Source organism: Sinohyriopsis cumingii, chromosome 11 (genome assembly GCF_028554795.1).
Source record: "Sinohyriopsis cumingii isolate HCF-2022 chromosome 11, ASM2855479v2, whole genome shotgun sequence".
Classification (NCBI taxonomy): domain Eukaryota; kingdom Metazoa; phylum Mollusca; class Bivalvia; order Unionida; family Unionidae; genus Sinohyriopsis; species Sinohyriopsis cumingii.
The window spans coordinates 19,568,587-19,593,118 of NC_142971.1; the positions used below are offsets into that span (position 1 = coordinate 19,568,587).

The 24,532-nt window shown below is 38.1% G+C and overlaps 1 protein-coding gene across 1 annotated transcript; it reads right to left on the bottom strand.

Moving 5' to 3' along the window:
• Positions 1-749: 749 nt before the first annotated feature.
• LOC149787701 (uncharacterized) lies at positions 750-12,931 on the bottom strand. The gene is made up of 7 exons (XM_089975649.1): positions 12,777-12,931; positions 6,604-6,753; positions 5,655-5,734; positions 4,551-4,622; positions 3,924-4,020; positions 2,783-2,962; positions 750-836 (listed from the first exon to the last, which is right to left on the bottom strand). Coding segments are annotated over exons 1-7 (600 nt in total). The 5' UTR covers positions 12,796-12,931; the 3' UTR covers positions 750-834.
• Between the last annotated feature and the right edge of the window lie 11,601 nt (positions 12,932-24,532).

Genomic DNA, 24,532 nt, shown 5'->3' on the forward strand with positions numbered 1-24,532 from the left:
TATTTATTATATTTCTACAAAACGGATGTCATACATTTCTCAGCGACACGAAAACAAGAGCCAGTAAAACATATTTCAGCATTACCGAATTCTATCGGAATGATAATAATAGGTCCATCTGGGTCGGGTAAAACGCAATTATTCCTTAATTTGATAATGAGATGGCTCAAATGGGACAAGTTATATTTAGTTGCACCGTCAGTTAATGATCAGAGATGTTACGATGTACTTAAAGATTTTAACGAAAACGCAAATTTAGTACAACAGTAACGACAAAGACAAAGTAACAAAATAAACTAACCCAATTAGAGAAACACTCGGTAACATTAAAGGCTTCGTTTCAGCGTTATTACGCTTATATTTTCTATTGTTTTTGTATAAGATCTTAGTTTTCAAAACGACCTTTCAGCACAAAGAAACGTCTCAGAATACAAAATCACTCAAACGTGACAATTAGATCATAGTGATTTAGATGTGGTATGGCTTCATGGTCCTCATCCCATTATTTACGCATTAAAAATAAGGTAAAATAGGGGTTAATATATTTAGTACGTAGCAAATCAGTAGCAGATAACAAAGAGGTCACTAAGTTGCAGTGACCGGCGGAATGCAGTTGTAGAGATTCATGCGCATATCAATCATCTTACAACGGCTACACAACAAATTGTTCATGGAAGCATATTCACTATACGTAATAGCTGTATAGCTTAATGAGTTAACTCTTGATATCAACATAATAAACTTTCCACCTTTATATAATGATTTAATTGTTATAATTGCTGGTTATAATAATTACGAGCCTTCAAGTGAAGAAGCGTTACTGAATTTCGAGTTTCCTGTGAAAAGAAGAAAAAACTTATTAAATAAAAAAATCATGAATATCATAACTAAATACTCAAGTTTGATTAGATTGATATATGATTTCAACACGCACACACACACACACACACACACACACACACACTAACGCACACTCACACACGTTCCTTCTGACTGGTGGAACGTTAGGATATATGGTAGTAAAATTCTCAATTAAGAATCGGGCATTTTATGTTATTGCTACGTTATGATTCTCATTTATTGTGGCCAAGTGCTAGAGGGATGTACATTAGCTGTTATTTTTCTCCATTGCTCCTTCTTTATGTTCGAAGTGGGATCACACTTTTAAAGGCAATGGACACCAAAGGTGGTTCATCGACGTGTCAACAGTAAAATTTAGTTTGTGTACGAAAAGACGACAACGTTCACAAATCCTTAAATAAAGGACTGTAAATCGCGAATTTTGAAAATCAGTATTCATTTAACAATGAATGCGCTAGCAAGTAGGAATCACTCATCACAAACATGCATTACCATATATAATATAAACAAATTGCATTTGTTAGAGAATAGTCAGAGCTGGTTTATTTTGCCTGTAAATTATTGTAATGAATTGTCATTCTTTCGATGGACCACACATTTTTTTCTGTCTCTTCATCATTATATTTAGTAGAGTCAAAATCTATATCACACTCAAATCAAGGTCTCACAATTGCTCATTAGACGAGTGCTTCTGACACCACTGATACGAGCAGAATGATAACGCACTTGGTTAGCAGTTTAGTAGAGAAGGCTGTTTGATATGAGTGACATTTGTATTGTTTATATATATATATATATATATATATATATATATATATATATATATATATATATATATATATATATATATATATATATATGTATGTATGTATGCATGTATTTGTTTTTGGAGCGTGACATTATACTTATTACGCCTCTTAAGGTAATGAGTGTTATTAAGTATTTTGTTTATAAAATTGACATGCATGTTTTCAATATTTTTTTCTGAATTGATTCTCTATTCTTCTGTTATACAAGCACGTAATTCAATTGTATTCGATATCTTTCACTGATTTATCACTACATTTTTGTTAGTCAATATTGGAGCGTAATTCAAACATTTCTATGTGCATGTAACTAGCCAAGGATTAAAGTCAATCCATAATAACGATATTTCATTGGATAATGAGTCAGATTATAAAGTCTAATTAATTATATTATTTTTGTGCTGCGATTACCTTACAGTATCATATTCCTATGTTAATGGGTGCAATGCTACTTCGACGAGTTCTTCTGAAGTTAAATACTCAGTGTGACCGTTGCATGAGTTACAATGTCTGACTTTCCCCCTTGTTTCCTACTCGTGTTACTGACAGAACCGAGTAACTAAACCATTATTTACGTCATCGCTTATTAAACTGATTGTTTTGTTAATTATGTGCATGTCCATAATAAGCGTCAAAATTAATGACAGGTGTTCGCAGAATACATATCCTAAACTGACACAGTTAATAAGTTTAAGAGTCCAAGTCTATATTATATTGGTGAAGAGAGCTATAAACTGCATAGCAATTACGCTCTGGTCTTCCGTCTGCTATTTGCGCGAGCTGGCTTAGCAATACAGTCAACATGTTTTGCTGCCTCTTTATTTTTAAGTCGATGCTATTAGGTATGATCTCGGGTTTTATTCGAGAAAATTAAAATATCCATAAACAATTGTTTGCTATAATATGCAAGGTATTGTCGATAAAGCAGATTCAGCAAATCCAAGGATTTTAATATAAATATTTTCGATGTCAACAAAAAGACACGTAAAACTGAACATGGATGTTTGTTTGAAAGTTATTTCTTTAAAAATGCTTAAACTTTCCACAAGTGGAAAGAACATATTATGGTCTTAAGATTGCAAATTGCATGCACACAAAACATGACGCATACTTACAGCAATGACCACACGTATGTCTGCAATGAATGGCCTTCGACGGCTCATCGCATAGGTGATGATGAGGCTCATGACAATCGATGGTATGGTCATCAGCACAGTGTGTCGTCACAATATGATGAATCGTCGTATGTTTTGGTGTCACTCTTGTCGTCATGGTGGTTCTGTCCGTACTTAAGACTTAATTCCAAAATATTGAAGAGAGCAATTACTTTAATCTCTAATATCATCAGCTTCGGTCAGGTATAAAGTGGCACATTCATTTAATATACAGGTAAACTTAGTAAAATAATTCTTAACATTTGTATGCTACTGCTTGCATTTGAACCACCAATACCACCTCTAGCATCATCACTACTGCTGCTACTTGTATAGAAACACACCACCAAATTCTTATAAAATCAAAAGCAATTTCAAATTTGGATTTCACCCTATTGGCATTATTGTTATCCATCTCCCTGGGATATAACGTGTTAATTGAAAATTTAATAAATTATCAAAAAGCAAATTAACTTTTACATTTTAAAAAATATACGATCTAAAGCTTCATAGTCATGATACCGAGCATATTTCCATGATGCTTCCATGATGCTCTCCGGACCAATGACAATTCAATATAAGCTTTAAAATCCATATTCGAATGTATACTAATTTAGCACAACCGATATGTAGCATGTGAATAAAATCTTAATACATAACATCTATTGAGGATGTGCCACTGAGGATTCGGTAAAGATAGTGTCGTATAATGTGATACAAGATGTAAATTTACTTAAATTACATTACTGATATTGAAACCATTCGGTAACAAAACACAAATATAAAACTGAAAGGAAGAAATTAACAAAATATGACGATAAAGATGACTCTAATGATGATATTATAATAAACAAATGAAAGAGTGGATGAAACAAAATAAGCATATAAAAGAAAAATAAAACAAAAACTATACTAAAGACGATGTCGTTAGTAACGTAATACTTATATAGAAATGGACTACTTCAACAACAAAGACTCTGATATTTCAAGGATCGATGATAAAGACACAATCTTAAAAACAAAAACGACGGGAAGAATGATGATAATGGCCATGACGATGATAACAATGACAAAATCTTCGAAAATGAGGGTGATGATGTACCTTGAATGTTGCAATTATCCTCAGTACAGCAATACATTTTCAGGTTGCTGTTGCTTCGTCGGCCAATCAAAATCGGACCATCATTGGGGGCACACAACTGCACCACAAGAAAAGAAAACTAATCATGACGTTACGCTTATCTGATTACGTTAGCGAAACTAAAGGTATACATTGTCCGTATAATGTTAGTTATTGAGATTTTGCAGACTCAGCACTCCACAAAACTATTTGCACTTTCCGTTGAAAGAGTTACTCATATTTCCTTGAATAAAGAAGGGTGAAGGGACTCAGAATTGTCCATGAACTAGTTTCAGTTATTTGTGCAGTGTTGTTTATTCTGCATTTATCGTCTTATAATAGTCATGTCAGTTGCTAAATCATACTGTAAATAACACCCAAAGGACATTATCTACGCTGCGTGAATCGGCATCTGACAGTTTATACCACGATAAAATGCAAAAATGTATATGCAGCTTTGTAATTTCAATTCTCTATAATTTTTATTATTTCCTTTATTTTAATTGTTTCTTTTATGACATAGTTCAATTTCAGTATATGAATATTTGTTATAGGTTTATGAACTGAATCCACAATGACTCATCATATATATGATATGGAGCTACTCACATCTTTACTAATACATCCTCCTCTAAATCCGTGTCCATGGTCAAAGTTTGTTAATTCCATCACATAGCAAACCTGGAAGCAGGAAAATATTTAGGGATTTTACCGATTATATTTGCTTTTCCAGCACTATCTGAGAATGTCTTTCTGCCTGTTTATACAAGTATATAAGTAGTTAGATGAATTAGATGAGCATGGGATAACAAGATGACGAACATATATTACTTATATGACCTACCAATTGTGAAATAATCTTCGAGTTATACTAGATAGCCCTACAGGAAAGCTACTTTGAGTTGTGTCTACTTGCCGCTCGAACATAAATTCTCAACAAATTCCCCAGCGTATAGTCTGTTTCTAAATTCTGTAGTAATTTTTCCCCATCAACAAGATGCTGTAAACACATTACATCCTATTCATTGTTGTTTCTTTTCCATGTAATAGCTTATTTTTCATAAAATATTGAAAGTTTCTAACTTTTTTACAAGACCGGTTTAGTCTGAGTAACAATTTTTGGAATTTATTGGCATTTTTACGTTGAATTTTGTAAAACTAGCTATAAACCTGACCTAATTATTCGACTGACGTGCTGACAGAAACAGTCCAAAGTAATATATTTCATTTATGTAACCTGGTGGATAAACATTACATCTTTTCAAAGCTATGCGACGAATAGACCGACATATCGCGAGTCAGGAAAACAAGGGGGGTGGGGTGGTATCCTCTATGTCCAAAATTAATATTATTTTGAACAGAATATTCTGGTGACAACTGCGTCTTTTCAAATGGTAAGCATTGCTGTATTTTATTTTTGTCAATCTCTCGAATTCGGTATGCGTTTTGCTTCAATATTGGAAACGAAAACCTTAGGTGCGCAGAAATGCCCGACAACAGTGTATGTATGTATATATGTATGTATGTATGTATGTATGTATGTATGTATGTATGTATGTATGTATGTATGTATGTCTGTATTACCCAATACACCAAAAACAAAATGTATAACACAAGATATCAGAATCGAAATGTATATCACACATGAAGACACGTACATACATGGAAATTTACAATCGATATATATTTGATTGTTTCGTTCTATTTCCCTACCTCGTTTTCACCGCACGTCACTGTTTCATTACATTCAATGGGGTTGTGAACTAGGTGCGGACAAGAATTACATACCAACGCTAAAATGCAGAAAAAAAATGAAATTGCTCTTTATTAAATAAGAACAAATATAATCTACTTAATATAATTGATAACAGGCTATCATAAATGAAAATATTATTCATCAGAAATAGTTGAGTAGAAAATTTTGTCAACATGGAAATTATGTACTGAAATGGTGCCAAAATGGGATTGGCCTACTGCTGATGTCAAAGCAGATTTTAACAACGTTTTCCGCATATTTAAACTTTCGTCGGTGACGAAATGTCTCACTGCATGAAGTCCAAACATTTGGTAGACCTACATAAAGGCTCACAGATCAAAAAGGTTATCTTCAGATTCACACGAACTTACATACCAAATTCTAATTTAATTCTAATTTACTGATGTCAAACGGTCTGAAAAACTGATGCCAAAATAATAACCTGCTAAAAGATGGAAAGCACGAAAGTCATAAAACTTTCTAGGTCATTTACGAAATGATATAATCGTGGTACCTAAATTATATATAATTTCTTTGCACTAAATAAAAAAAAGTACAAATTAACTTATTGCAATTTCAAAGGTATTTCAAATAATATGAACATCTAAATTCATATCAAATTCAAATCAATGGAAGCATGTCTACTAACTTTTATGCTTTGTTCATGTAATATTGCACAATCCTGCTCTCATTGACTGCAATAAGCAAATGTAAATCCTAAAAGTAAATGCTCAATGATGAAACTAACAGCAAATCATTCACATAGTATGTAAATATAATATGGTTATCTAGGCACAGCTAGAAGCCTACCAATTATTATTTCTTTAATTGACAGAGCGTTTATAGACGCCCAACGAGAAAGATATAAAGAAGCTTTGGATATTCGCTTGTAACAATTGTACTCACGACAATGCCCACAGTGCCGTTTACAAACGACAGAAAGCGAAGGATCCTGACACAGGCTGGGCTGCTTCTCGTTTAGTAGATAGCATGCAATAGAGTCAACATCAGCACAAGTCTCGGCACTCACAATCCCAGCAAGAAATAAAACTGCACCTGCAAAAAGGGAAGGTAATATTGTTTTCTAGAAACCATTTTCTTACTTCATCCCGTAATCATATTCAAAAGATTTTAGACATGTAGTTCCATGGAGTATAGAAATTAAAGGAAGCGTGTAATTTTACCATTCTAATAAAAGATATAAGCGGAAAGTTACATTTTGTTTGAATGTAAAGCATGCGATACCTGTAGAATGTTGTACAATAAGATGTTACTTTGAAATGGACTGAGTTGTTGTTGTTGTAGTGTTTAACGCCATGTTTCAGCACAAGATAGGCTATACATGGCGGCAAGTATTAATGGTGGAGGAAGAACCCGCGAAAACCCCAGAAAGAACCACCGACCCACGAGAAGCTACTGACAGGATTTCTCACATACCCACGTAAGCCGAGTCTAAGACTCGAACCCACGCAGACAGGTGAGATAGCAGTGATCTTGAACGGTTAGCGCTTTAGACCACTCGGCCACTCGGGGCCCCGTGAAATAGACTTAGTATGTTTTACTATGTTTAGCTTATCAAGACCTCGAGCCACTGTATTATATGCGAATTATCAAATGTCTTTAAAAATCATTCCAACTTAAATATAAAATATTAGGTATTGTCCCTCTCGGTGAAATTAATTCTACCAATTTATCTAAACTCTCTGCTGAGTTATGGATACATCATTACAAGCGTCTCCTTTAATTAGTAATTTATTTGCATTGTTGCAATGATACATTCTTCTGAAGAATATATATATATATATATATATATATATATATATATATATATATATGTGTGTGTGTGTGTGTGTGTGTGTGTGTGTGTGTGTTATCATTTTTGCTGAATGTTTACGAGGATCTTTAATATGTATGCAATTATTGTTTGCTACAATACTTTATCTGTGACCTGAGAAGAAACATGTGTATGCTTGCACTGGTAAAGACAAGAACTATGAACTCTGCTTTCGTACTTAAACAAGGGAGCTGACCTGGTTCGTAGGTTAGCATGCGGGACAGAAGATGGATGTTACCGTGGAGTGTCCTTAAGTAAGACACTTCACTCCTTTTACCTAACCAACCTTTTCTGCTGCGCAATAAAGCAACAAAAACGTTTACAAAAGATTTGTAAAGAATGTTTATAATTACATTCAACCTGGCAGCTATCAAAATCCATACTACTTTGATATAACGATAATTGACGCATAAATATAGCACAATCATCATCTGGCAAGTAGTTTGAACATTTCTAAAGAATGTTAAATGTAAGCAGTTCTAGACGTTCATCTGATGCCATATATATATATATATATATATATATATATATATATATATATATATATATATATATATATATATATATATATAAATGATTGTATGCCAACATATATGAACAACAGTTTCATTTCTGCAAAATGAACATAATGGTATACATATTAGTATGCATATACATTCCAAATCATCACCAAGTATAAAGATAAGTGCTGTGTATATTGTTGCGACTCTACGGTCATAAAATGTCTGTGTGATTTGGAATTATAACGCACCTCTAACAATGTTTCAGCCATACGTCTACGATATCTGCAGTTTGGAAGTTTATAGTGATATCTAGCACTGGGGCATCATGCTTCAGACGTGTAGCATGATGTCCCACCCTGTCACATTATACTGACACCAGACCCATCAGTCCTAACACTCATCTCTTAATGCTGAGCGAAGAGCGTTGCAGCTTTTAGTACCATTCTTAGAAGTGTTTAGTATGACCAAAGAAAGAATCTAAAATACCAAATTATGTAAAACTTCACAAAGAAAGAATTATTAATGTTCTAAATTAAACATGTTGAAACGAACGTACTGTATTATGTAAAGAATTCAAAACAATACCGAAAAAGTCCAAAAGAATGATATATCCGTATAAATATCAGATCCGAAAATGTGTTGGTCCGACAAGAATCGTGTCGTTGTCAAAATTGCGTTGTCATAAACTCTTTTGAATAATTCACAATAGTTTCAAAATAACTGTATAGTCGGACGAACATTTTATATTTCTAATGAACAATCCATGCAAACAGTTTTCCTCTCAAATGAATCCGGTTGTATGTCATCATTTAAATCGTCACTATGTGGGAAAGGAACAATTAAATCTACTGAATAATTTTCTGAGCTATATCGATCCACTACACGTTTGAAGTATCTTCATTACTGGTGACGGAGTGATTTCTGATTCCACCTCCCTGAAGTGTTGAGATAATTTAAATCACTTTATTCTTTAACTTATCAGAACAACACAATACAACCTGTAGAGAATTTTAAAGTGTGGCAATAGAGAGTAACGATACAACCAGGTTGAAAAGTCTTTACCTTTGATATAATCTTAAAGATCAATTTTCAATTCTTATATCAAGATAAATTTCTCTTGTAACAACTCCAATTGTCCAATATGTCCAACAACTAGTTCAAAAAACTACAACTTGCCGATTGACAACAAAAACAAGATCTACAATGTTTTCATTTACATTTGTTTTCCGGCCATTAGAAATGATGACATACCTTTTGACTCTCATTGACCAGCTAAATTAGTTTCATTGGTAAACTAAAGACTTACTATCTATACGATATAGGGACAACAGTTTGATAGCTCACGGACCACTCGTTAGCGGCAGCTACCTCAGGTGGTCACCATTTTGTCATAATGACCCAATTTGTCCCAAAAAATCAAGTTTATATATTAGCTGAATCAGCATCTGTAATAGCCCTCTTCAACAGAAAGATTTCCATGATCTATTTTCCTGCTCTATGACAATTGACTGTGGATTTTCACTCTGATTAGAAATAAGGGAATGGGTGGTTAAAAGAAGATACCAATGATCAATACCTTTGATGTATTAGTAGCAGGAGCAAAGGTGATCTATCAAAAGCCTGATCAAGACACGTGTCAGCCAAAGGATTAATTTAATGATCAAAATCATTTTCATGACCTCTTTATAACATGGCTATAGTAACTGGAAAAGCAAGATGTAAACAAGGGTTTTCTTTTGCAATAGATCAACGTTTTGATTCAAAGAGGGCTTAATTAACCACAACCTTATATCCAGGTATGTCAATGCCTAGAAATAACTGTACACGCTTGATTGTCAAATAACAAACAGTACAGATAGTCACTGGTCCAGAAATTAAGTCAGATACTAAATCAGCATTATGAAAAAGGTTTTTGCACAAAACTATATTCTACTCCCTGAACAAGAACACTTTCACAAGAAAACATTTAAAACAAAGGCATGGTACCAAATAATGGAAGACTCTGAATAGATCTGGTCTCCCTCAACAGTTTTATATGGACAGGATTGATTTCATCATCACTACGCGATATAGAACCTTTCGACATGTTAGCGTGTTTCTTCCTTGAAATTTATATCGATATGCCTCAGGTACCACGTCATAACCCTTAAATATACATTTCTTGACCATTTCATATTCAGTACTTGCTTCCACTGATTGTGAATATAAATATCACGAGCTTTGCTAATAAATACACTCTTTAGTAACGAATTCAATTGCTCTCTTGGCCACTTTAAATGTTTGGAAACCATCAAAACTGAACATTCCTAGATTGAATGTTGTACTTTTCTAGTTTCAATTCTTTATAGTTTAATCTCATTTTCATCTCTGTTTCTTCTTATTTTAGATGTAATTTCATTCACATCTATTTTTGTATCTGCATTGCTCTATTACAACGTAAGTTTCAAAGCATATAATATATGTTAATCCTTCATACAAATATTTATTTTAATTTGTCTTTTGACCTATGTCATATAATTGTATTTAGTTCACTAAGAACCTATTTAGGTGTCTTTGGTAATGTCAATAAAGGATATTTTGTTATAGATAAACAAATGTTTCATTATAATAATCATTCAAATCAAGTCTAGCTCTTAATTTACTGCATACGTACGTTCTTCATTTCTCAATATTTGGATTTATAATAAGAGTTATTTTTACGTGAGATCTGTACAACTAAGACAACAATCCCAGTATAACCAAGTTAAATTTAACTTTTTCCGAAACCTACTATTTCTTTTTTGGAATACGACATCAATATTTCTAATATTGAAATATAAAAATTATTTAAACTAAGCAATGTATCATCAGCATAATGAAAAGGAAGATATATATATATATATATATATATATATATATATATATATATATATATATATATATATATATATATATATATATATATATATATATATACATATAATATATATATATATATATATATATATATATATATATATATATATATATATATATATATATATATATATATATATATATATATATATTTTGATAACCCTAGTTGTATCGTTATCATCATATGGACTAAAACTCTTCACAAAGGATAGAAATATATAGGATGAGTAGACCACACCATCTTGTCAAAACAATCTTTCCATACCAAAAACAAATTAGAGACTTTGCCAGTACTGACTGTATATGATGTGATATTTCGATTAAACCATCATTTTATTAAAATTAAATATATGCTTTATTAAATTAAAAACACTAATGCTTAACTCTATCAATAAAGAGAAAAGCAGCCGAATCAATTAAAGTGAGCAGTTCAAGAATACTGCGAAGCTGTTACGGCTCTATGGTCGGAAACTAAGTAACAGAAAGTAGTAAAAACCAAATTCTGTTAAACAGAACCAATAATTACATTTGGTAAGTTATAAACTGAAAATGTAAGAGAACTTACATTATTACAAATTAAATAACAAATAATGCTAAACTAGTCTTTACAAGTTCCAAATAAATAGCATTCTGATTGAATTCAAGTTTCTGAATGTGCTGATTAACCAGAAGCTTTGAATATGATAAAGTGCTAAAAGTCTTGATGTTTTAAAATGGCGTTGTACAGAACCTCCTTTGAATGAATTCACATTAATCAAGATATTTTGTTTCCGTCCAGTCATATGAGAACTTTGTAACTCCGATAAAGAATATAAATAAATGACTCCTCTTCAATTAAATTTCAAGACAGTATTATAAACAAGCAGACTGACAGCAAAACAAAATCATCGGAAATCGGAATGACGTAATCGTTAAAGTCTGTGGCCTAGGGCTCTACGTCGCAATTATTCCGCTCGATGTATGTTACATAGCGCATAATATCTCATGTCGCAGCAAAAGCCACCTGGCATTATCATACAATGGAAAATCACCCAAAATTTGTAAACAGGTTTATTATTAAGATTTTGTTTTTTTAAACTTCTCGGCACTTAGTTTGTGCCCATTGCAATCAGTAATCATGTGCCAAAAGTAAAGACACAAAAAGGAAACATATATCAATTGTTATGCGTGAAAGATTGAACCATATCATTTTCTTATCTCTCCAATATATCGTTATTTCAAAAACATTGCTTGATCACTATCACACTTGTGGGGAGTAAGGTGTTTTTTTGTATACCGTGGCATCATGCGTTAAAAAGAAGTAAATATGACGTTAAATTTCGAACATACTCCTTGGGTTTATAACCTCTTGGAATGCATCAAATAACTAACCTAATAGCTATCACCATAATGTCCAATATATTCCACAACTTAACGATAAGATTATTCAGTGAATCTATCAAATCTTACTCCTATTTCGTTAGACATGCTTTTTAGAGCACTCTCATCTCCTGATTTAAGTAATAATTATACGCCTTATAGATTGTCTTTATTTATATACTAAATTCAATGTTTATTTTTATGTATTGATTTTGTAATACGTAAGCTGTCAACTTTATAAAAAATTAACTCTCAGTGTTTATAAGTATCGGATCCAGTAATATACCTTTCCTTTTTTCAAATATCTGAGAGAGTAAAAAAGTGGCTGGACAGACGTCGAGTAGGATAGCAAATTGTATTCTCCTGGCATTAATTTCAGTGAAATTAGTCTGACGGTAGTTGCCCGCCACAACAAATGGAGGTCAGAAACCATGAATGAAAGAAAAATATTTGAACCAAAGCATGTATTCTCAAAGTTTGACTCTTACCTAGGACTAAGTATTCCATATTTGAAGTCCGGCTGCCCACCAACGTTCTCGTCACATGTAAGGTGCACTGTGAATTTCCAAAGATTCTCTTAGATAACGATCCATATGATAATTGGAAGTCTGCTCTCACCGGGTCGGGTCTAGTGTGATTAAATGGAAACGAGGGTTCATCTGGTCTACTTGAAATGAAGAAAGAATAACACGATTGTTTTCGACAATGCAATGTTTGTTAACCATTTCTTTCAAACATAAAATATTAGCATTAAACATCACAATAAAGTGAATGCATCACTGCCATCTCACCTCTGTCTGCGCCGGTTCGAGTCTCGAATACAGCCAATGTGGGTGTGTGAGAAAGCTTGCCAGTAGCTTCTCGTGGATCGGTGGTTCTTTCCTGGGTTTTCCCGGGTTCTTCCTCCACCATTAATACTGGCCACCATGTATAGCCTATCGTATGCTGAAAAATGGCGTTAACAACAACAACAGCAACAACAACATACATACATACATACATCCATACATCCATCCATCCATCCATCCATCCGTCCATGCATGCATGCATACATACATACATACATACATGCATCCATGCATGCATACATACATACATAAGTAGTGAAGGGGGATACATTACGTACAATGGAAATTAGCATTACAGACCCCCTTGGGAACATATACGTACAATGGAAATTTAACATGGCGAAAAATCGTGGGAACATATACGTACAAGGGGAATTAACATGGGAATAAATCATGGGATACTATACGTACAAGGGGAATTTAACATGGGAATAAATCGTGGGTCAATATACGTACAAGCGGAATTTAACATGGGATTTTTTTTAAAATTTTAAAAAAAATTTTTAAATTAAAATTTTTAAATTTAAATTTAAATTTAAAAAAAGGGTAGGCAATGAAAGGCTATCTATTTTCGAGAAATATAGGGGCCCTGAAAAGGGCCTTTGGGTTTATGTTAATGTATTCATTAACATAAATGGCACCGCATTGGTCTTCTTCTTGTCCTTAGGCTGCGTCTCACTGTTGGCCCGTAAATTAGCACTCTTTTCAGGCATCCTTGTCTTTCAACGTAGATCCTACGTATCCACAGGCTGGTGTTTGTCCTGTGGACAACGGTCCACTTGGATCGGACATACATGAGCAAGTCTGTCCGAAACATCATGGAAGACACAAGGGTGGATGACTCGACTGTGGTCCACATCTTGAAGCGACGAGAACAGGTGAATCAATGCACTGAACTTCGCTTATTTATAGGCAGAGGGAGGATTGAAACGGATTGAGTTCATTCACCAATCCGAACACGCGTTACAAAATTCAGTCAGCCCTCATCCAATCCGAAGAGAGCAGTCTGACGTCACGTAGTCTATATAGATTCTCTAGCGCTTGTGTGTAGTCAATCTATGCGACAGTGATTCAACATGACGGAAACTCAGAAAACGATCCAATGGGGTGCACCAACAGGGGAGACCACCCAAGGGAACCCGGACTTACTTTCAGAAGAGGTGAATTGGGATTTTGTGGATTTTCTCTCCTCGCAAGAATTTGTTCCGGAACCTTCGTTACCTTCTTCATTACCGCAAGTGGAGAATTTTAGACAGAGACAGAAAGAAGAATTGGAGAAATTTATGCAACGACAAAAGGAAGCGGAACAAGTTTTTCTCCTACAGCAACAGCAGCAAGAAGAAGAGGTAAGAAAAAACAACAGCAACAACAGCAAGAAGAAGTAGCAGCAAAGAAACAAGAGGGTGAAAATCAAACGGTCACGGTACTGTTGGACATTTTAGCGGAGTTAAGAAGTCTGAAACAAATGTATCATACTTCTTTATCACGACCAAAGAGAATACGACCTTCCCGAGCCAAACACGTCAACCCTGTGACTAAGCCTACCGTACCACCCTTAGTGATTTCAACCCAATCATCATCAACATTACGCAGTTCAGAAGTAGGCCTTGGCCGTGGCAAAGGCATAAGGCAGTTAAAGTTGATTGGTTAAACTCACCCCTGCACCGAAATAAAAAAGGCCCTTTTCAGGGCCAGCCACATTTCTCGAAAAGATATACAATTTCAATTTGCCAATAACTCAAAAATAAACCCCACCCATTTTACCCTTATAGTACGTGTCTGTGTATGAGTGCGTGAGTGTACGTTCTTATTTTAAAATCACAACTCAAAGACACTTACCTTATATCATTCATTTATTCTTTTCTCCATTTTTTTTACAATCCAATTCACAATTCACAACACAACACTTTAATAAAAAGTTCATTGACTTCTTCTTTCTCCTTGTTTAGTCTCTCTGTTTTTTGAATTTCTTCACCGTCTTTTCCTCATTTTCTTCCCTTCTTCTTTTCTTCTTCTCCTGTTTCTTTGCCTCTTGTAAATAGAATTGTCTTTTTTCTTCCTCTTCCTCCTCTGAAGAATCCCTCTCTTCTTCCGAAGAATCCCTCTCTTCTTCTGAAGAATCCTTCTTTTCTTCTGACTCCTCTTGTTTCTTTTTTGGGCAATCTGGAGACCAATGTCCTTTTTCTTTACAATAATAACAGGTATCTTGACTTTTGTCTTTTTTAGTCCCTGTTTTTGTTCTTTTTTGACGGTCTGGACACTCTGAAGACCAATGCCCTTTCTTCTGACAGATATAGCAAGTATCTTGACTTTTATCTCGAAAGGAAGGAGAGTAGTCCGTAGGCTGGTCTGAAGAGAATTTTCTAATGACCCCTCGCAAAGCTCTGACGAAACGTTCCATCTGGTTAGTCTCTTCTATCGTTGTGCTCGGCTTGAGAGTGAAATGAATAGTGAAAGGACAAGACACACACCCTTTTATATACGCTGGTCTGCTATGACTATAAAGTAGCTCATGGTGTTTGAACTTGAGTCATTTGACTTTTTGCTTTTAAGATGAAACGATCCCATTCATTCGAGAAGAAAGAAGAAGAAAGTAAGAGGCAGAAACGTGATCTATCGCCTCGAACCAGGGCTGAAATCTTGGCACAAATTCATGCCAGTGATTTTGAAGAGGACATGAGTGAACCAGAATTTGAAACCTCTAAACCAAGTTCACCACCCTTAGTCAACCCTGAAAAATACTATTCCATTCGAGAGACGGAAAAGCGCTCCTCTAGAAAATTTAGAACCACGGCTTACAAATACACGGTGAAGTTTAAAGATTTCAAGTCCGAAGTACCGTTAGAGAAAGCAGAAGGGTTCATCACCGGAGTGTGGGATTGTCTGCTCACTTCACTCAAGCGACAATGTCAACCCAAAGAAGACGATCGCTTGAGACTTTCCATACAACACGACGGTTTGAAATCCCCTGTTTGGATCGAGTTTAGCACCCCTGCAGAATTGACTGCTTCCAAAGTCATGGACAAGATTCAACACGTGCAACAATCTAATGACCAGTTTGACATCACCGATGGTAAAGCCACACTGGACATGACCCACGTCTCTCCTCCTCAAGGGACAGGACGCAAAAAGATGTTATTGGTGGACGACCTTCGCAACACCAAAAAGAGTCTCGTCCGAATTAACAACCCTCATGACCAGATGTGTTTAGCCCGTGCCATCGTGGTGGGACGAACCTATGCCAACAAGAACGACACGGTAGAATGGAAAAGAACCTGGAATACTATTCAACGTTCCGACCGAGCCAAACAACGAAACGAAGCAGAACTCCTGTTACAACAAGCCGGACTGTCCAAAGACACACCCTGTGGCATTCTTGAGATGCAAAAATTGCAAGATGCCTTAGCTCCACGCTACACCTTGAAAGTGCACCCTCAAGAAATGCGCGGGCCTCTGTTGTTTCGAGGCCAAGATTTTAAGGACGGAAAATACATTCATGTTTATCATCACGATGACCATTTCGATACCATTACCAGTATCACCGGATTCCTGGGATACGGTTATTACTGTGAGAAATGTGACCATGGTTATAACAATCGAGAGCAACACAAGCATTGTGGATCGAAATGCACAGGATGTTTGGCCTCTTCACCCTGTCTGAGCGAAGAACCAGTGCCTTGTTCAACTTGTCTGCGCACGTTTGTCAGCCCTACCTGTTACCAACAACATTTGAAGACGCAAGGTTCACAGAAGAAATGTGCTTGTCAACTCCTGAGATTGTGCTCTACGTGTGAACAAGTCATACGTACCAATAATACCAAGGCACACGTATGTTCAGGAAAGAAAAATGTCACATTTGTCACCACATCGTGGACTTGGAACACGAATGTTACGTGCAAAAATACCAACCCCCAACAGAGAAAGAAGACGGTCACAAGAAGAAAGGCAATTTCATCTTTTTCGATTTCGAATGCATGCAAGAAACCGGCATTCACATTCCTAATTTCTGCGTGGCTCATCGAGCGTGCGAGAAGTGCATTCAAGAACCTATCTTCAGTCATTGCCCTCACTGCAGCAAGATTCCCGGAGGGCGTGAAAAAATCTTTCGGGGACCAAACACGTTAGCCGATTTTGCCCAATGGGTCTTAGACCCCGTCGACAAGACGTGGAGCCAAGAGGACATCGAACGTTATGGAGATTGTCATCGTCATGCCACGGTGATGGCTCACAATTTTTCCGGATACGATGGACAGTTTCTTCTCAGATACTATACGGAACAAGGCACCGAACGTCCTAAAGTGACTTTGAACGGAGCCAAAATCATTTTCATGCAAGTGGGACAAGTACAGTTTAAAGATTCGATGAGCTATTTGGTTATGCCTTTGAGTCGAATGCCTAAAACGTTTGGAATGACAGAAATGGCTAAAGGGTACTTTCCGCACTTTTTCAATACGGAAGCGAATCAACACGCCGTTCTACCCCATTTGCCCGAGGCTCACTATTACGACCCCGACAACATGCGTACCGAACAACGAGAAGCTTTCTACGCTTGGTACCAGGCTCACGCCTCGGACCCTTTCGACTTTCAGGAAGAAATGCTAAAGTATTGTCGTTCCGACGTGGACATTTTACGACGTTGCTGTGGAAAATTTCGAGAACTGTTCATGGAACACGGAGGGGTCGATCCTTTGAAAGAAGCTTGCACCATTGCCAAAGCGTGTTCCTTAGTGTATCGACAACGATTCATGCCTGAAAACACCGTAGCTGTCATCAGTCCTCAAACGACCCACTTTGTCAAACGTCAATACTCGGTCAAAGCCCTACGTTGGTTACATTACTTGTGCGACAAGGAAGACAAGTGGATTCAGCATGCCCGCAACGGAGGGGGCGAAAAGACCATCGGAACGTATTCGGTCGATGGCTGGGACTTAGAAAACCCCAAGATCGTGTACGAGTTTAACGGTTGCTTATTTCACGGATGTCCCGTCTGTTACCCTGACCGTGGCACTAAAAATCAGTTTTTGCAACGAACCATGGAAGACTTGTACCAGGACACTTGTCAGCGGCGCCTAAAGTTAGAACAGCAAGGATACCAAGTGGTGGAAATGTGGGAACACGAGTACGATCACCGTATGAAAACCGATCCCGAGTTTAAACGCCTCGTGGAAAGTTACCAGTTCATGGACCCGCTGAACCCGAGGGATAGTTTGTACGGAGGAAGGAATAATGCCACCTGTTTGCTGTACCAAGCCGACGAAGAGAAAGGAGAAGAAATCAAATACTTGGACGTGTGTTCGCTGTATCCCTACGTGTGCAAATATTGTCGCTTTCCTGTAGGGCACCCGCAATTGCTGACGGAACACATCGACCTCAAAAACATTCGACAATACGAAGGCTTGATCAAGTGTAAAGTTTTGCCTCCCACGAACCTATACCATCCCGTCTTACCTCACCATTGTCAAGGCAAACTGATGTTTCCCTTGTGCCGTACTTGTGCCGAAACGTGCAACCAAGACCAACCTTGCCATCACAGCCAGGAAGAACGTGCCTTGACGGGAACCTGGGTCAGCGTGGAATTGTTCAAAGCTCTGGACATGGGATACCAACTGTTAGAAGTGTACGAAATTTGTCACTTTCCCAAGACACAACAATACCACAAGGGTGACCCCACGCAGAAAGGCATTTTCGCAGACTACGTGGATGCCTTTTTGAAACTGAAGCAAGAAGCCAGCGGCTATCCTTCCTGGTGTCACACTCCCGAAGACCAAATACAATTCAAAGAGAAATACTACGAACAAGAAGGCATCACTTTAGACCACATCGAGAAAAACGAAGGCAGGCGATCGTTTGCCAAAGTGATGTTAAATTGCTTGTGGGGTAAAATGGCACAACGACCGTGTTTACCCAAGACGGAATATTTGACAGAACCTTCCCGCTACTTCCAGATGATTCACGACAAAACCAAATACATGAAACACGTGGACGTCGTTCGAGAGAATTTGATCTTGGTCAATTACGAAGAAGATCTGGACTTTGTACAAGACGACCCTTTTGGAAATGTCATCATTGCGGCTTACGTGACAGCTCATGCTCGCTTAAAATTGTACGAAGCTTTAGAACTGTTAGGGGAACGCGTCCTGTACTTTGACACGGACAGTTGCATTTACATCCATCACCCGATTCAACATCACCCTAACATCGAAGGAGACCGTTTAGGAGCCTGGACAGACGAGCATCCCGACGACAAGATTCTAAGTTTCGTCAGTGGTGGTCCCAAAAATTACGGCTACGAATACCGTGACAAACAAGGAGAAGTGCACACGACGTGCAAAGTGAAAGGACTGACTCTGAATTATCGTGCCAGTCGTGTGGTCAACTTTGGGGTATTGAAAGAAGCCTTGCAATCGGGAGAGGATGGAAACTTTAAAGTGACCACCTATCAACCGAACAAGATTGTACGTTTACCCACTCACCACATCGTCAGTCGACCCTTGGAAAAAGTCTATCAAATTGTATACCAGAAGCGAGTGCGACTTCCCAATCATTTCACCTTACCGTATGGACACGTCGGTATTGGTCTGTATATAAAAAAAGAACCCTAGGCAAGATCGATAGTTCATTGGGACTACCAAGACCGAGCGAACAAGATGAATACTTTGAAAGAGACATCGTTCCAGTTTGGGGATTGTAAAAAAATTGTATCTTCCTCTAGCGTGACTAATACTGGATGGATAAGACCCAGGCATTGCGACGGAAAATGTCCGGAAGGAAACTGCGATTGTCCATGTGGTTACCATTGTAATTGCGTAACGGAGTTTGCAGACGAGTGCGATTGTGAGCCTTGCGATGGATACGATGCTGTACCTTGTGACCTGAGCGATGCCGTAAAGCATCATGGGAACTTTGTTCTCACTGCCCCTATCATGGAAAGTGATGCTGTGCGTGTCAAACCTGAGGGATGCGAAAGCGATGCCTCTCGTCCTCTTAGACATTTTACCGGGTTTAAAGGGGAATGTCGACCTTCACGTTTACCTCCCTACGGATGTCATCCAACCCTGAGCAAACTCCTACCCATGTCACTCAACCCTCATCGAAACGAACCTGTGAAAGACGAATATTCGTTTCCTGTGCGTTTGTCGGAATACTGCGACTTTGAAAATCGTCTTCAATCGTTCAAAGGAAAATGGCCTAAGTATCTGGGAGGACCGACCCCCGAAGAATTAGCCAGAGCCGGATTTTTCTACTTGGGCGAAGGAGATAAAGTCAAGTGCTTCAGTTGCGGTGTGTCACTTCACCACTGGGAACCGCAAGATTCGGCCTACGTTGAACATGCTCGATGGTCACCGAATTGTCATTACTTACCTTTAGTGGGACCGAGACATTGAAGTAACTTTTTACCATAATAATCTGTTCATGGATACTTTACAAGAGAACATTCGTGCTTTGCCTGTGGAGTTGAGAGAACGCATTTATCGAGAGCTGGTCAAAATACAAGTGAAACGTAAAGAACAATTGCATCCGTTACGTCACCGGTGTTTGAACCACTGGTACCTGAAGGGTATACAAGGATTGATTCAATTGAAAGTGTTCCATCGGACAGACATTGATGAACGATCGTCTAGTTTTAAAAAGGATTGGTTTGGTATGGACGATTCTACCTACATCATTGTAAACGTACTGCATCGAATTCCAGAGGAAGAGTTAACGAATTACCAACATCTTGAACACAATGTCAACTTGGTGAAAGAGGAAACTTCTGAACGAATTGTAATGTGTAGATTAGTGACTCAACGATTTAAATTCGACACTGAAGTAAAACCATGTTTGTGCAAACAGTACATTTCTTGTGTCAGACCAAAGAGGATTTAGTATGACCTATTCATGGATACTTTGCTAGAGAACATTCGTGCTTTGCCTGTGGAGTTGAGAGAAAGGATTTACCGAGAGCTGGTCAAAATGCAAGTCAAACGTAAAGAACAATTGCATCCGTTACGTCACCAGATCTTTAACCACTGGTACCTGAATGGTATAAGAGAACTGATTCGTCAGAAATTCTTTCAATGGTCAGACATTGTTCAAAACTTTGAGGTCGCTAATGATCGACATGTTCATAATTATGGTTACTTCGAGATTCACCTACAGCAATACATTGAGGAAGACAAGGTAAAGGATTACCGACATTTGTTACGTGGAATCTACTTAGCGGAAGAGGAAACTTCTAAACGAACTCTGACGTTTCGGTTACAGCATGCAAGATTTAGATTCCCTACTGGAGAACGAAGATCTCTGGCTAGAAAGTACGTGTATTGCATCCCAAAAAAAAGAGAATATAAAAACAGGCTGCCATGCCACGGTTTATGTCACATGTCATCCAACAGATTCCGTGGAAGGAACTCAATGACCATATTCAAACCGTGGATCATTACCATCAATTATTACAAGAACTGTATCCATTCAATTTGGGACGACAAGTGGTGTGTGTCTTAGTGACTTGTTTTCTGGGATTTCGTTTACCAGCCGATTCTTTGTGGACTCTTTATGATCAGTACTTACCACCTCCATGGCCTTAAATGGTCACGAAAAACTCCTTTTGCTCAAAGCCTTGCGTTTTCATCTGGATACTTCTCGACCTCAACAGGAAAAAAAGATTCGTCAACTTTTAGCTACCCAAGACGTGTATGACGATGTGTGTGTAGCTTGTGACTTACATCCCCATTGGACAGATGTCCGTGCCTGGAAAGAATGGGGTTTTGAGGCTTGGACCCAAGAAGTGGCCCAGTATGCACGAGAGTTGTTCAAGGAAAAAAGTTACTTTTCAACCCGTGTTAGTGACGGTGCCAGAAGAACCCGTCACCCAGGACAGGACTGTCGTCGACAGACCTGAAAGACCCTTTCGGGAGGACACTTGTGTGACCTTACCCCCTACTATAGAACTGGTTAGAACATTACCCAAAAGATGTGGTTGTTGTACAGACACTTGTGTTTATTCCACGTTCATCCTTATCGTGTGCCTTTTATCCTTGTACTTAAGCCTTTGGCTTTTATGTATTTTTGTCTTTCGTATTCATGTTTGATAAAAAAACATTCAATAAACGTGTTCTGAAAAAGTATATAAACTCTTGTCTTGTTTGTTTTTCGTGTCACAAGTGACATTTCTCACACCATGGCTACCTCTGCTGTCTCTGCTCCCTCTTCCTCTACTGTCAAAGTCATCGACGAACATTTAGATCGTGCCAGTTGGGAGGCTTTGTATCTTCGCCATCCCTTTAACATGCTCATTGCTGGACCTAGCGGTTCTGGCAAAACCGAATTCGTCAAACGTTTGATCGAACATAAACATCATTTGATAGATCGGCCCCCTCAAAGGATCGTGTGGTGTTACAAAGAGTGGCAATCGGCGTACAGCCTCTTGCGAGAAAGTCAAGGCGATTCCATCGTGTTTGTGGAAGGCATTCCTAAAGAAGATGACGGCATCGTCTCTGACTCCCGTCAAACCCATTTGGTCATTTTCGACGACATGTTAGGAGAAGACGAAGAAGAAATTAAATTGTGGTTTACGCGCAAAGGGCATCACCGTAATGCCAGTGTCGTTTACATCACCCAAAATTTGTTTCAACAAAGTAAAGCCCATCGCACCATCAGTCTCAATGCGCATTACGTGGTCTTGTTTAAAAGCCCTCGAGATAAATCGCAAGTGCAAGTCTTAGCCAAACAGTTAGGAACGCCTTGGCTAACTCAGGCGTACGACGATGCCACTCAAACGCCACACGCCTATTTACTCGTCGATTTGAAACCTACGACCCCCGAGGATTTGCGATTTCGTACCCACTTGTTTCACCACTGGTGCCAAGACGGAGGGCCTGTCCTGTACACGTCTCCGTCCTCGACTTCATTTCACTCCCCATGAAAAAAATCTATGAAAACCTCAGACCCTTTTTCGTCTGTCTCACACAGTGTGAACATGACGTCCCTTCAGTCGCATCTTCCCGTCAAATTGATTCGTGCCTTGTATGGCATCAGTCGAGAAAAAGACCCACAAACACGAGCTCGTGTCTTAGAAGCTAGTCTCAAAGAAGTCTTACGATGGTTCACGGTGACGGCACGTCAAATACTCCAAGGAATCATTCAGATTCCTCATCAAACCAAACGCTTTTTCGATCGAAACAAAGTCGCTTTGGTCCAACTGGCCGATCCCCGCATCGACACTCAAACCAAAAAACAAATCATTTTGAAACCTGGAGGGAGCGGTACTCTAGGAGGGGTCATCATTCGCTCACTCTTAAGATGGGATCCTAATGCCCCCAAAGTTATCCCCAAGACAAAAGTCCAACGAAGCCCCAAGAAGAAAAAGAAAAAGACCAGGTCCCCAAGAAGAATAACTTCTCCAGTGGCAGAACCCTCCTCTTACCAGACACCACCCCGGAAAAAGAAAAGAAGCCCCCAGAAAAAGAAACAGAGAAAAAGTCCTCAGAAAAAGAAAAGTCCACAGAAGAAAACTAGTCGCAAGAGAGGCACTTCGGCCAGGACGCAACCTTACACTCGCAAACCACGACCTGCCACAGCGGTGACTGCGTCTCCGGCAGCCTCACGTTTGTCCACTTCTCCGTTAATGACACTCAGAACTGAAGAGTACTTGGAGACGTTGATCACACCAAGAACTTCTCCGTTGATGACCCCCAAAAGAACTTCCCCAGTGGCAGGACCCTCCAATTTAGCGGCAGTGGCTGCTGCTCACAAAGTACCTTCTCCCAAAATCAAAGTCCATGAAAGATCGGGCATGTTACAAAGTTTACTGGATTTGTCCAAGCAAGAACTTGCTCGATTTAGTCCGTTACGAACCCCTGCACGACGTGTCATGCCTGTCCTCAAACTGATACGACGTAAAGACAATCAGTGGCGACGCGTTCCAGTATAAAAAAGGCCTGTGACCAAGTAGGGTATCAGTGTTTTTAGGTGCTCCTAAAGACTCAAAAAAGATGTCACCCTCCAGAAAACCCCAAGGAAAGAAAAGGAAAGGACTGCCACCACGTTTAGCCAAACATGGGGACATGTTATCTGTCCTGTCCAAAGCTTCTCCACCCCTACGAAAAAAACTCATTCAAACGGCCTCCAAAGAGGTCATCGATACCGTGTGCGAATGCTGTTTGAACGTTTTGAAAGGCACGATCCCTTTGTCCAAACACCAGAAACAATGCTTAGGCAAACATCGTCACGTTCTTCGCCAAATGGTTCGAAAGAAAATTCCCATTCGTCAAAAAAAGAAGATGTTGGTCCAACGTGGAGGCATTTTACCTCTCTTGTTAGGCCCCATACTGAAAGGAGTCTTGGGAACCATGTTGGGAGGACTGGTGGGAGCAAGATAAAAAGGCCCTCGGAAGTCCCAAGATCTCAGAATT

What these genes read in the sequence shown, in the direction of transcription:
- LOC149787701 (XM_089975649.1), bottom strand. An exon ending in ACGGCACTGTGGGCATTGTC is followed by an intron (nt 5,735 to 6,603) that starts GTGAGTACAATT and finishes TCTGCATTTTAG; the next exon opens with CGTTGGTATGTAATTCTTGT. An exon ending in GAGGATGTATTAGTAAAGAT is followed by an intron (nt 4,021 to 4,550) that starts GTGAGTAGCTCC and finishes CTTGTGGTGCAG; the next exon opens with TTGTGTGCCCCCAATGATGG.